The sequence below is a fragment of the Cricetulus griseus genome, chromosome 3 (assembly GCF_003668045.3).
Source record: "Cricetulus griseus strain 17A/GY chromosome 3, alternate assembly CriGri-PICRH-1.0, whole genome shotgun sequence".
Classification (NCBI taxonomy): domain Eukaryota; kingdom Metazoa; phylum Chordata; class Mammalia; order Rodentia; family Cricetidae; genus Cricetulus; species Cricetulus griseus.
Window position 1 is genome coordinate 47,548,338 of NC_048596.1, and position 14,982 is coordinate 47,563,319.

A 14,982-nucleotide genomic window follows, 5' to 3' on the forward strand; every position below is an offset into this window, starting at 1 on the left:
TGCATATACACCTGAACAATGACATTATAGAGATAAAGACATGAAAATAACCCATTTGATATAATTGTTGGTTACAAATTTCTCCTTGGAAACAGTTTCATTTCTCTTTTAAAAAACTTTTTTCTCTTTTTCTTAATTTAAATTAGAAACAATCTTGTTTTACATATCAATCCAAGTTCCCTCTCGCTCCCATCCTCCCATGCCTCCCACCGACCCCCCCCTTCCAATCCCGAATCCACGCCCCAGGGGGTGAGGCCTTCCATCAGGGATCATCAAAGTCTGTCACATCATTTGGAGCCGGACCTGGGGCCTCCTCCATGTGTCTAGGCTAAGAGAGTATCTCTCTATGTGGAATGGGCTCCCAAAGTCCATTCCTACACTAGGGACAAATGCTGATCTATTACCAGAGGCCCCGTAGACTGCCCAGACCTCCTATCTGACACCCACGTTCAGGGGGCCTGGTTCAGTTCTATGCTGGTTTCCCTGCTATCAGTCTGGGATCCATGAGCTCCCCCTTGTTCAGGTCAGCTGTTTCTATGGGTTTCCCCAGCCTCATCTTGTTTATTGTTATTTTGATAATCTTTGTTGTTCTTTTGATAATTCTTGGTTTATCTCTAAAAAACTTGGTTGATATGAGTGCTAAGATATAGGCCTTAGAAAAACTTATTAAAGCAGATTATAGAGACCGAGAAATTACATGGAAATTATGTGGAAAACCAAATTCAGCATTGCATCTTCAGGTAAAATATGAACAACCTAAGGTCTTAAGAGAACCACCATTAATATATCCAGAAACCTTACAGGAAGTGCCAAATGAAGGAGGTTCTATAAGAGCTACTTGGAAGCTTTGAAAGGGAGGAAGGTAGGCCAGTTGGGGGAAGATGAAAGGAAACTTTTTTCTTTTCTACAATTTATTTCAATTCATTTGAGACCTCAATGGAATGAATTATGGCCACTCATCTAAATGATAATTGTTTCAACTTACTTTATCAATATTGGACTTTGGGGGGGTTACCCTCACAGAAAAGCATCATGCTGTCTATCTGTACATCCAGTAATACATTCAAATCAACACACAAAATAACCTCTACAGTAGCCATATTATATTTAACTCCAACAAATTCAGCATATCCAGTGTGTCTCTTATCATGGGAGAACTGTGTAAATTTGCTCAGTTCATGGACTTCTTTGAGTATTTGTTATATTCACATTTTCATTGACATGTAACAAATATACCAACAAAATGAGACAATACATCAATGTTAAAGAAGGGTTTAGGGGTCTTGACCTCCAGAAATGTTAGCTATTCTAATTCAGATATGTATTGCTAGGTATATCATGTCCTGTTTTACCAGACATTAGCCATTACATATACAAACAAATCACCTTGAAAACTTCAGAGTGAACTTGAAATATAACTCAATACATACACAAGATCTGAGAGGAATAAGCCCATATTTGGGCATCCCAAATAGTGTAGAAATGAAAAACTCCTAATGATTATTTTCTCTTCAAAAAGTGAATGTGCTCTTTAGCTTTAATAATGCACTCTTGACCTCCTTGTTCCTCAGACTGTACACCATAGGATTCAGCATGGGAATAACCATGGTGTAGAACACAGATGCAATTTTGTCTGTGTCCATGGAATGATTAGAGCTGGGCTGTAAATACATGAAGATGACAGTCCCATAGAAAATAGAGACTGCAGTGAAATGGGAGGCACAGGTTGATACAGCCTTTCGATATCCTGCAGCTGTGTGCATTTGTAGGATGGAAATAAAAATGAGTATATAAGATATCCAGATGACTATTATAGCAAAAAAGATATTGAAGCTCACTACATAAACAAGAAGCAGCTCATTGATATGCCTATCAGAGCAAGAAAGAACCATAACCGCAGGAATATCACAAAAAAAATGATGGACTACATTGGAGTCACAGAAGGAGAGACTGAATGCATCTCCAGTGTAGATGGAAGCATTTAGGAAACCTAGGACATAACAGCCTATGATCAACCATGCACACACACTTGTAGTCATGGTTGTGGAATAGTGTAGAGGCTTACACACTGCTGCATAGCGATCATATGCCATTGAGGCTAATAGGTAGTTTTCCACACTGGCAAAGGCAGTGAAACAGAACATCTGTGTAGCACAGTCATTGTATGACATGATTTTGTTTCCTATAAGAAGTCCAGCCATCACTGTTGGGGTAACAGCTGAAGAATAACAAAAATCCACCAGAGAGAGATTACCTAGGAAAAAGTACATTGGAGTGTGAAGCCCAGAGTCCAGGAAAATTAACAGGATAATCCCCAGGTTCCCCACCACGGTGATGGTGTAGATGAGAAGGAAGGTGACAAAAAGGGGAAGCTGCAGATTTGTGTCATTGGTGAGTCCCAGCAGCAGGAAGTGTGACACTTCTGTCCGGTTCTCCATCCACATTATTTGAGATCACTGGAAGCTCTATGACCATAAGAATAAGAGGGATCAATAAAAATGATATAAAAACTGTTAATTATGTCTAGAAACCATGGATATATGACTTGTGCCTTGAACTTCTTCAAAGAAAGACCGGGCTTCAGAATCAAGTTGAGTGCACTAATTATATGGTGTTATTTATTCTATGAAGTGAGGAATCCTAATAGATTATTTCTTTTTTTTCTTTTTTTCTTTTTTTGGTTATTAGAGACAGGGTTTCTCTGTATTGCTTTGGAGCCTATCCAAAAACTTGCTCTGTAGACCCGGCTGGCCTTGAACTCAGAGATCCTCCTGCCTCTGCCTCCCGAGTGCTGGGATTAAAGGCGTGTGCACTTTATAAATGGGATGTTGACAATTTAATAATATAATGTAAATTATTTGTTTGGTGGAAACTTTTACCAAGTAATCTCCCTTGAACTCAGACCAGTTGATATTTCCATATTGTTCATCTGTCTAACAACTGTTGTGAACATTTTTGAAGTGTTTCTTCCTATGAACATATAAGTTTTATCAGTTGCCACTTTTATGTAAATTGTAATGTGCAAGAAGTTGAGTGATTTACTCTTGTTACTAAACTATTAATTGGCACTCTGTGCTTTGAACTCATGACAACCTTTAAATGACTCTATGTCAGTTAATTCTCAGTTTGAAGAGAATTTAAATCAAATCCAATCACCTGAATTCATAATTAATCTTTTGTCACCATTCAATAAAAAATCAGTATTTCACCCTGAACTAATAAGGTAATGATCAAGTAATAATTTCATGTTTTTCACCATATAGTTTCCTCTCATTGCAAATAAAAAGAACAAAAATCCCAGTAAAAAGGATCCTTCTCTTAAAAGCAAAAGTGGTCTTCATGAAATTAAAATTTCTCAATTAGACAAGACTGGAATACACCAAATATGGTCTCATAACAAAAGTCAAACAAACTTGCATAAAGAAGTTCTTAAATTTTTGATGATGTCTCATCTTCACCATCTCAGACAAGTTTTCACATCACCAACGTCTGTACATGTTGGAAAGTCATCGCTAAATCATAAACTTTTAAATTGATTGAGGAATTTAGCTCTTGTACACAGCAGTTTTGGAGGGATAGTTGTTATAGAAATGAGTCCAACCTGAAAATACAATTTGCCTAGTGAGTGAATCAAGTGATTTGGCAGAGAATTTTCATCATTGAAAAAGATCTATATTGGAGCAATTGCTTACCAGGTAGGAGTCACTGTAGCCTTATTCCCCAGAACATTGTTTCTCCAACCACAGAATAACGAAACTCGCAAAACCCAAGATGAATTCAGCAAATAAAGCGCGTAAGAGAGGGGTATACTGGGTGTTGAGCACAGCCTGACAACTGCCATCATGCTAGTATTAGGCTGGGTCAAGGAACTTCACATTTGTTAGATCAAGATGAATACTGAAGTTCAAGGCTTCACTTGCATGTCAGTTTTGAAGTCTTGAAGCTTCCATCTCCATTTTTTTTTCTTTTTCTCCCACATTCCAGAGAGTGATCATTTCTATACTTGCTAGGGTTTCTCTGTCTTTACTCAAAGAATAACATTGCCTTTCTACATTTTTGTGCAGACTACTGTCAATTATTCTTTGAAGTCTGTATTTCAGTTTGGTAAAATCCCGGCTATTTACAATCCATTCTTTGTCTCATTAGTATTCTGAAATAGGCTATTACAGATCAGTGCAAACTTTCTTTACCACAGATATGTTTACTCCAAAGCTTCATAGTTTTAAAAATGTTATTTGAATCTCTGTTCTTATAAAGTAACAATATTTCTAAAATTCTATTATATGTGCTCCAACTTCTCTAATACAAAGAGAATTGGCAGAAAGAACACAAGCATGAATCAAGTTTCAAATCAACATAATTTTTTTTAATTTTGTTGACCTGAGAAGAATCACTTACCTCCTCCTTTTTGGTAAAATAGATACGATACAATTCTTTCTCTTATACAACTCAGCATTTCTGTAAATAATAGGAGCAGATAGCTATCTTACATAATTGTATAGTTCAAAAGTCAACCAGTTATCAGTAAATATGAGCAACATACATTATATATGTCTAGAAAATATATTAATGAAACACATTATTTTGTATAATCAATATACACTGATAGTAGAAAAGTTCATCAATGTAATCTTTATGTTTGGAAATCTCTTTGATGTTGGCTAAAAGTTCAGTGAGTCTTCAGGTAAATAGAAGGCATTTTTGTATTCATGATGAATATCACTCAGATGATTAATGGTGTCTAATGAGTCATGCCCTGCAGAATGTCCTTTCTAACAATGTGATTCAGAGTCAGATTGGGATTTAGAGGCCAGAGCACGAGGAACTTGGGAGAATTGTACAGATTGGGCAAGCTCTGGAGATTTCCCCTGTGAGAATACTTGAAGAAATCTCAACCAGTTTTCCCAGAGAATAGACAATTAGTATGCCTGCAGGGATCAAAAGAGTTGGTATATTTATAAAATGAAAGTTTTTAGCTAATAATTGAAATTATGCAAATTAGTGAGGAATCTCTTAAGTTTTATTAAATTTGTTCTTTGACAACCTCATTCTTGTATATTACTCAGTCTTATTCTCACCTCATCCTAGTTTGTCTCCCTTCACCTTCTGCCCCTCCCCCACACCAAAGTCCCTCACTCACACTCATGATGTTGGGGATCCATTGCGTTTAACCAGTACTATGTATGTGGCCTAGATCTGTAAATATCCATTGGCTCCTGGTTGGACTCACCAGTGGGTACACAAATGAAGAGTATGATTGTCTGTCCCCCAGAATCCAGCAATAGCCAATAGATCAGGGCAGTGTAAAGTTCTATGAGCCATACTTTTTTGACAGGCCCAGCTCAGTGCAAGAAATTTCAGGAAGCAGCGGCTGTTGTAAGAGCATAGTTAGAAACACTGCCTCATACTGTGGAGATATTTTGCAGTTCTTCTCCATATTTTCTGGCACTCATATACTTTCTACCTCCTCCTTTGTGATGTTCTTTGAGTGATGAGCCTTTGAGTGAGTGACATAAATGCTCCCTTTAGATCTGAAAGCCCAATATCACTTATTCTTAGCAAGTTGAGCAGCCAAGTATCTCCTTATACAACATCATGGCACAATTTTTTATGTATTGTTGTATAGATTATGCTGGTTTAGTGAATTAGTGGTTGTGGGTTTTCTTCCAATACCCATAACTTAATTGGCAATAAGTAGTTATATAGGTTTCCAGTACCAGGAATTGTGTATCTCTTGTTGACTGAAGTCTCAAGTCTAATTAGAGAACTGTTGGTTACTGCCAAGGTATTTTTGCTACTATTGCACCTTTAGGGTTAATATACAATGTTAGTGTCTTATGTGGTTCATAGACATCATACTTGGTTATCTTCATTCTTTGGAGGCTTGCATGGTGCCTTCTGTTATGATGAAAACTAATCTGGGGGTGATATTCAGGCTAGTTTCAGATTAGGGGTTTGTGGACTCTGTTTCTGAAGTGCATGGTATCTTCAGCAATAATTACTCTCCTTCCACCCATGGAGCAATGAAGAGCAACAACAGACTGTATTGTTTAGGAGTCTCTTAGATATCCCTGTCCAACAATCAAAAGAAGGCTTCTCATGTCTGTTATTAATGCTTTTCTTAGGAGGTCTTTCACTCTTGGAAGAACCATTGTAAGTCCATATGATAAAAGATCTTTTAACTATACATGTATATTTATACACTTAATTGTGTGTATGATAATGTTTGTCTGGGTAAATAGTTAATAGCATGATTCCTTTTCATATTTCCTAATTTTTATTTTATACACCCTCTGTTTCTTCTGTACTTCTCTCCACACTCTACCTAAAGAGTCCTCCTTTTGCCATTTTCCATATGAGTTCACTTGCACCCTACAATTCCATTTCATTTTCCTCCCACAAAGATCAAAAACCATAATCAATCAAAATGAGCAGTTGTGAAGCCCTGCGCCAATAGATACAAAATACTCACGCACCTAAGTATTGGGGAACATTGCTATAGAGGATGTGGGATGGTTGTAAGAGATAGAGAATCAGGAAGTTTGCTATGAGATTCTGTCTCCTAGTAACATCAAAACCTACATCCCTGAAATGTCAACTACATGATTGGCCAAACATGAGCTGGAAAAGGATGACACCAATGGACATGACAAAGGGGACAGGAAAAAGTCCATATCCCTCACAAAGAACTGCAGGCAACTGAGAAAAGCTAGGAGCATAAGTTGTTTTCTCCAGGGAAGAGTCTATCCATTAGACATCCAGCATGAAGACATCAGCCCTGAAAACATGCATACAACATTATATAGACTGAACTGGTGTACTTAGGAACCTATGCATATATGTGTACATGTATACATGCAATAACAATTAGTAAATAACAGGGATGAATTTGCACGAGACTAGAGAAGGGTCCATTGAAGAACTTAGGAGGAGGAAATGGGAGCGATAAATTATATTATAATCTCAAAAAGAAAAAAGAAGAAATGAATTGAAACAAAAAAGAAGTAAGCTTCCACCTGGTGTTTTCAAACATACTTAATTTAGATAAATCTCCTCTGTTCCATCATGTCCCCATCTATGATTAAACCTTAATGATCTCCAATCATATTGATATTGTTATAAATAATAGAATATTTGTATGGATAATTATTATATATTATATACAAGTCACTTTTTTTACAGATGTCTTTCCATTCACTGTTTATTATGATTAACACTGCAAAGATTGTGTAGTGCCATGGTGTGTTGTTGTTGTTTCCAAAGAGATTTTATTTCTTTTGAATTTTTACTCAGTAACAGGGTATGGGATGCTGCCTATAATTAACTGTAGTGGTTATGTTAATCTATATTCAAGTCAGAAATATGCAGCAGTTACTCTTCTCCATGCCCATTGCCATAGTAGATTCTGTGTTAAGGTAACAGCCACTTGTGGTTTGGGCTATCCCAGTGCCAGGATTCCAGACACCTGACATACTGCTCAGATTTCAAATAGGTTCTTGAGATCTAACTCATGAACTTCTGTTTGTACAATAGCCACTTTTCCCTCTGAGTCATCTCCCTAGCTTTTCAAATTTAATTTTTGCTAAATTCACGGGATTAGGAAAGATAGTAAGACCTGTATTGAACCATCTCTATGATAAACAGCCAAGAAATATAGTTGAATGATTCAACTGAATACCTGAAAATAAGGAAGGAAAATGTAGTTAGTATATTCTTGGAGAGTGAAAAGTTTAGAGGATAAGGTAGAAGAAAGAGGGATAAGTATCACTCAATAAATTTAAAGGAGGAGTTAGCTCCTTTTTCCATGACTTTCAACTTTATTCAGGTGATCCCTCCATGGGTTAGAGATGAGAAGGAGAACTGGCATTTTTAAAGTAAGTCTTCTTATTTCAGGTAGCACTTCTTTAAATACAACCTTATATTTTAGACATTAAGCAAACATTAAATATCTGTTGTGTTCATTTGGATATCCCTATGAAATGAGCACAGTTAAATAACACAAATGTAGACAAATAGCACAAATCCATGTTACATTTTAGTCTGGAAATTTTCTGACACCCAACTGTGTAATACATCTTCACAAGAAACTTATGAATGTGTCTTCTCTTTGACTGGTTTCTCTATGCACCTGCATACATAGATTTCTATTGATGTGACAGAAAAAATATTACAAGAAAAATGACTGAATATGATAATATAGTCATTTGAGTTTTTCACAAGCTATTCAGGTTTTACTCTTCTGAACAAGATATTATCTTTTTGACCACCAACAAACTGTTGCAGAGGAGAAGATGTCACTTCAAGTTCTTGGATTCAGTGTGGTAAGGAAAATGTGTTTCTGTGTAGAGTTAAGACAAAAAAATGATTCCAGATGGTGTGCATCCCTAAAAGTTAAAATAAAAGCTGTAACATTATTTTGACTTCAGTACAATCTTTGTGAATGCACTCTTCACCTCCTTATTCCTTAGGCTGTAGACCAGAGGGTTCAACATGGGGATGACCATAGTATAGAAGACAGATGCGATTTTGTCAGTGTCCATGGAGTGACTGGAGCTAGGCTGTAAGTACATGAATATGACTGTCCCATAGAAAATGGAAACAGCTGTGAAGTGGGAGGCACAAGTGGAGAGAGCCTTTTGATACACTGCAGCTGAGTGCATCTTTAGTATATTGATGAAAATAAACATGTAGGATATTAAGATAAGTATAAGAGCAAAAAAGATATTGAAGCTGGCTACATAAATAAGAATCAGTTCATTGACATCTCTATCAGAGCAGGATACAATCATTACTGCTGGAATGTCACAGAAAAAATGATGGACCACATTGACCTCACAGAAGGAGAGACTTAATGCATTCACAGTATAGATGGAAGCATTCAATAAACCACAGATATAACAGCCAATGACTAACCATGTGCACACACCTGTTGTCATGGTGGTGGCATAGTGTAGGGGCTTACACACTGCTGCATAGCGATCATAAGCCATTGAGACCAAAAGGTAGTTTTCCACATTGGCAAAGGCTGCGAAAAAGAACATCTGAGAGGCACATGCATTGTAGGACATGATTTTGTCTCCTGAAAAGAATCCAGCTATGACCTTTGGAGTGACTGTTGAAGAGTAACAAAAGTCCACTAAGGACAGGTTACTGAGGAAAGTGTACATAGGGGTGTGGAGCCGAGAGTCAAAGACAATAAGTAGAAACATCCCCAGGTTCCCCACCAGGGTGATGGTGTAGATGAGGAGGAAAGTGATGAAGAGGGGAAGTTGCAGATGTGGGTTATTGGTGAGTCCCAGCAGGATGAACCATGTCGCTTCTGTCTTGTTCTCCATCAATGATATCAGTTAATCAACAGAAGGCTTTAAAGATTTTTTTTTAAAAAAAGTGTAGAATAAGGGACTGGAGAAATGGTTCAGCGGTTACAAGCACTGGCTTTCTATTCCAAAGCACTCAGCATCTACCTGGAAGCTCACAACCATCTATAACTTCAGTACCAGGGGATCTGACACCATCTTCTGGACACCTCAGAAATGAGACACACATTAGGCACAGACATACATGTAGGCAAAGCACTCACACACATGGAATAATTCTTAATTAAGAATAGGGTAATAAAGGAATTGAAACATGTGAATGTTATTTATTTTCTACCAAACATATATATATATATATATATATATATATATATATATATATATAATTTCAACTGTGTTTCCCTGATAAGTGCTACTACAGAAATAGCCTGTTCTCCATAATGTAATGACTGATAAATTGTTACATCTATCTAAATTGTGACACACAGAGATATAAATTTTATGCATATTTAAATATCATAATTACCAATTTCTGTTTTGGATCCAGGTAAACTTTTCACTTATTGCAAGCTAATGATCTAAATAAATAACTTAATTATAATGAATAATTGTTCTCTTCTGTTTAGTCACAGTGACATGAATAGCATACTGTCTGTTAATTTCATCTTGGTCACTATATAGTTATTCTCATTAAAAATCAAGCAAGTGAGTATTCCCTAACAGTGAAATGTTTATTCTGAATATTAAAAGGTTCTGAATGAAGTAATGAGCTTGAATTGCATTTTAACTCTTCTTTCCACACATGTTCTCATGATTTTAATATAGCATGTCTAGATACACTGATAAGGATATATCCAGAAACATGACGTTATGATTAGCTCAAAGATTGTTTTATGTTGAATCAATATTGTTCAACAATGTACATTCTAAATTTGTTAGAATGTTCAATCTTAGAAACAGTTTGGAATGAAGAAATGTCATTAACTAAAACATAGAGTTAAGTTCTTGTAAGAGATACTTACCAGATCAGCCACTGACAACCTAGAAAGTACCTAACTCCCCTAAACACTATATTGCTATCTGCAAAATGAAGACAGTAATGAGGCCTACTTGGGGTATTATTGGGAAAATAAAGTAGTATATCAAAGGCAAGAAAATTCTGGATTTTGAGCATGGTTTGTGAGTACTACTGACCATGTTGTTATTGCTAGTTGATAATAGCATACAGAGCTTTAGTTCTGGGTAAGTTTTAGTCTTGAATTTTTCCCTCCAAATTGCCTTTTCGGCATTTGGGACCCTGGGATTGTCTGTGCCTTCTTATGAATCTGATTTTACTCTAAGAATATCAGTGCTGGTCATGCAATCTCACATGAAATATTCCTTTCAAAAGTTTCATTCTTGTAATCCCTAATTTTAGATATTACTTTCCTCTTTTGTTAATTTTTAGTTTTATTTTTCTAGGGATATCATCCCACAGTAAGAACAGAGGCCAAGGAGTCCATTTACCTACTTTATGGACTTTGTTTATCTCATAGACATGTTGTTCTTATAGTGTAATGATACTTAAACTTTCTTGTTTGGCTTGGCATATTTGGAAGGATATCAACTCTAACAATTATTTGCTATCCTCATTTTCTTGAGCCTTTGGCAACTTTATATATGTATACATTGAAAACATTTTAGTTGCCAATCCATGTCATGTGATAAATTTTAGCATTTTCTATATTAACTACAAATAGTGTGTGGTGTGTGTGTGTGTGTGTGTGTGTGTGTGTGTGTGTGTGTGTGTGCATAGTTGAATAGGAAGTACTATTTCTTACATTATTTGTAAGAACACTTATGATCTAATAAGTTACATGGTTATCTTAGTTTTTGTAAGTGGTATGAAAAACACTCAAGATGTAAGAGGTATGATTCCATCCAACAATGAGCCTGAACTCAAGGCATAAGGGTTGAAATGTGGTTGAAAGAATATTTATTTCTATCCCTTCACTAGTGTGCAGAAAGATTTTTTTATCTCCTGGGTCTGTGTCTTTTGTGACTGTTTTTAATCTCTAAGTAAATCAAACATATAGTGGAAAAAATGAAGTTACATCAACCAAATTACATTTTATATTCCTTCTGAGAATAACGACTTTATGAATCATTATATCTCCTGCAGTATTTTGACAACTACACGTATACTCAGCATTTCAAAACTAGTTTTAGAATAATAACCATGTAGCCTTTAAACCGTTTTAGATCTCAAAGTGATTTTTAAGAAACTATTTTCAAGTAATTCATTATATATTATACATTCATAATATATACACATATATTACATATATGTATATAACTATATCCCATTTCTTTTTCAGGAATTATACTTGTGGCTAAGATGTTCATGAAATATAGGTAGCCAGTTTTTAGTAGGGAAATGTTTTACATAAAATTGTCCCTCTAAAATCTTAAAACTCCACTATTCAGTATTTCACAATCCTCTCTAAGAAGCTTGTCCTTAGAAAATGATCAATGTTTCAATCCTGTCTAAAGAAAGAGGGGAAGAAAGAAATTCTGCACAGATCAAGTTCTGAATTCATCATGCATTACTCCTCTTCCCTTGAAAGAGTCACTTACCTCCTTATTAGGAATACATACTACAGGAAAACCAGACAAGATTACTCCTCTCCCATAGTACCCAGGTTGTATCTGTATATAAATTCAGAAGTCCATGAGGAACTTTCCAGATAAGAGTCAGTCGCTGTGATTTTTATCTTTGGGTGTTTTCATTCAGTTTGCTGGAAGGCCCATAGCTGATCTTCAGGTGAGTCAAAGACCTGCATGTGTTAACAATGACTGCCATTCAGAAAATAAACAGCATCTAATAGATAGTGGAATGAAGTGTGTTCCTAGTGAGCCACAATGGGATTTCAAAGAATAATACATTGTTGTGTGGATAGAAATATAGACAGTCAGTGAGCTCAGGATGGTGTCCCAATAGTGTATATGAAGATCCTCATCCTGTCTTCTTAGGAGAAAAGCAATTAACCAGCCTTGGGGACCAATCTAGTTTCTATGTCTTAGAAGTTAAATTTCATTTTTAATTGATAAATGAAAACACAAAAGTCATACAAATTAATGAGATACCAGGCAGGGTTTCTACACATAAAGTATATTGTAAAAGTTCAAGTTAGGCTAAGCACTACACCTTTGTGGAAAAATAACTTTCAAAATCCTTCCTTCTAGAATTTTCTCTTTGTTTTTTTGGGGGCCCCCTGCGTTGAGGCAGGGTATTTCTGTGGCTTTGGAGGCTGTCCTGGAACTAGCTCTTGTAGACCAGGTTGGTCTCAAACTCACAGAGATCCACTGCCTCCCAAGTGCTGGGATTAAAGGCATGCACCAACACTGTCCGGCTTCTCTTCATTTCTTCTAAAATTTTCTTTTCTTTTCTTCTAGTCCTTTCAAAAACATAATACATTATTGTTATCTATAGTAGCCCTTGTGCCCAATAGTACATCTTGCTGTTCCAATAGTACATCTTGCTGTTCCTAGTCAACTGTAACTTGGCATAATATCTAATGATCCTTTATCATTCTCTCTCTTTTTTGGGGGGGGTGGTTGAGACACCCCCAAACCTTCCTGGAACCTTCCTGGAACTTGCTCTGTAGACAAGGCTGGCCTCGAACTCACAGACATCTGCCTGCCTCTGCCTCTCGAGTGCTGGGATTAAAGGTGTGCACAACCAATGCCTGGCTCCTTTATCATTCTTTTATGTATTGTCCCTTATAGTACTCTACAGAAAATTGTATGTCACATTTTACAAATATGTCTATTATTTCTATTGAACACTAATTTTTAAAATTTGTATTACATTTGTGTGTTATTTATGTGTTTATTTACTCATTTATGGTGTTTGCAAGTAGAAGGCAGAATAACTTGCAGAAATCAGTTCTCTCCTTTCTACATGTGAGTCCCAGGATTTAAACAAAGACCATCAGGGATGGAAACAAGCTCATTTACCACTAAGCCATCTCATCAGTTCCTATTCCTTAATTGTTTACTATTGCATTTTGTAATTATTTTTCTACTCGGCAAATCAGAAATGTTTTACAGATGCACGATTTTAGCTGTATTTTCCTATGTTGTAAATTTTTCTTAAAATTCTGTAGACTATTTTCTTTGCCAATCATATTCTTTCTACCTTAAGACAATCATGTTTTGTGCTCATTTCTATTTGTTTATGTTTTATGTGTGGCCATCTGTAAAATGAAACAAAAAATGAAAACACTCCATCCATTGCCGTGCAATGACCTCAAATGTCCTCAATGTCTCTCTGTATTTTCCACTAGTATTTTCATGGTTTGTGCCTTTAATTTAAGTCACTCATTTTTTTGAAGACAGTCTTGTAGCTGGCAAGTTAAGACATATGTAGTTTTCTTCTTTAAGTGAATAGATATCTTGGTCTCCCAATCTCATTTATTGAAGACAGCTCCTTGTCCCAGTGTGTTCTCTTGGGAAAATTTCAAGCTATAGATACATGGCTTAATTCTAGAATGTCTGTTTTATTGATGTTTTGGGAAAGGTCCCATTTGATCATGGTAAGTACTTTTTTCTGATGCATCTCTTGACTTAAGTTTGTAAGTACCATGTTGAGGAAATATTATCTACACTCATCAGATATATTTAGCTTCCAATTCCCTTTTTATTGTGCCCTGTCTTAGCTTCATTTTCTGTTGCTGTAACAGAATGTTCTGACAAAAGCAATTTAAAAGTTAGATAATTAATTTATGACTCATTTCCAGGTTATAGTTCATCAATAGTGGGAATTCCAGGCTGCAGGAAATTGAAGGCACTCCTCAAATTGATCATAGTCAAGAGCAGAGAACAATTAACTAATGCTGCATTATGATGATCAGCTCACTTTCTCCACTCTTACAAAATCCAGGATCTCCTGCCCAGAGAAGGATGCCACTTACAGTGTCCAGCCTTCCAGTAAACCAAGACAATCCCCCACAGAAATTCACATATCAGTCTAAACTAGACATTCCCTCCCTTCCCAGGTGACTCTATATTCTGTCAAGTAGCAAAAAATATTACATTTCTCTATCTGATTTTGGCATCAAAGATTTTGTTTTTATTTATATAAAAATTGTGTTGAAAACAGAAAAATGGAAATTAATTAAAATATAGTTATAATAAGCTCTTGCTTTTACTCTCTCTTAACTCTGATATACCCCAACTCCAAATAGATCAAACAGCTCAACATAAAATCAGGCACATGGAACCTGAAAGAAAAGAATGTAGGGTCATTGGCACAAAAAAAGACTTCCTGAACAGGCCACCAATAGTGCAGTCATGAAGACTGGCAATTGATAAATGGGACCCCTTGTAATTGAAAAGTTTCTATATGGCAAATGACACCATCTTTCTGACAAAGCAGAAGTCTATAGAATGGGAAAATATTTTTACCAATTACACATCTGATATAGAACTAATAGCTAAATATATGTAAACTAATCAATACTTTCATTTAAATGGGGTTAGTTATAAATGGTAATGAGCACAGTCAATCTCTTTTTAAAGAAAGAAAAGGGGAATAGGATATAGGAATGAATACTTTGCTTTGGTATAGATTTTCATTTATTGATACAACTTTAAGGTCAATTTTGTGATATGTATATGTCTC

At 35.9% G+C, this 14,982-nt stretch overlaps 2 protein-coding genes across 2 annotated transcripts; both read right to left on the reverse strand.

Moving 5' to 3' along the window:
- Positions 1-911: 911 nt before the first annotated feature.
- On the reverse strand, positions 912-2,444 carry LOC100757164 (olfactory receptor 5B3-like). Its single transcript, XM_027406795.1, has 2 exons — positions 1,557-2,444; positions 912-932 (listed from the first exon to the last, which is right to left on the reverse strand). Exons 1-2 carry the CDS (start codon positions 2,442-2,444, stop codon positions 912-914), a joined length of 909 nt encoding a protein of 302 aa, XP_027262596.1.
- A 5,967-nt stretch (positions 2,445-8,411) lies between these two features.
- LOC100754552 (olfactory receptor 5B3) lies at positions 8,412-9,338 on the reverse strand. Its single transcript, XM_027406796.1, has one exon. The coding sequence runs from the start codon at positions 9,333-9,335 to the stop codon at positions 8,412-8,414; it is 924 nt and encodes a 307-aa protein (XP_027262597.1). The 5' UTR covers positions 9,336-9,338.
- Between the last annotated feature and the right edge of the window lie 5,644 nt (positions 9,339-14,982).

Excerpts from the sequence above, each read along its gene's own strand:
- LOC100757164 (XM_027406795.1), bottom strand. The coding sequence starts at position 2,444 with ATGTGGATGGAGAACCGGACAGAAGTGTCACACTTCCTGCTGCTGGGA. Across the intron at positions 933-1,556 it reads ACAGTCTGAGGAACAAGGAG|GTCTCAAATGAATTGAAATA; the intron begins GTCAAGAGTGCA and ends CATTCCATTGAG.
- LOC100754552 (XM_027406796.1), bottom strand. The coding sequence starts at position 9,335 with ATGGAGAACAAGACAGAAGCGACATGGTTCATCCTGCTGGGACTCACC.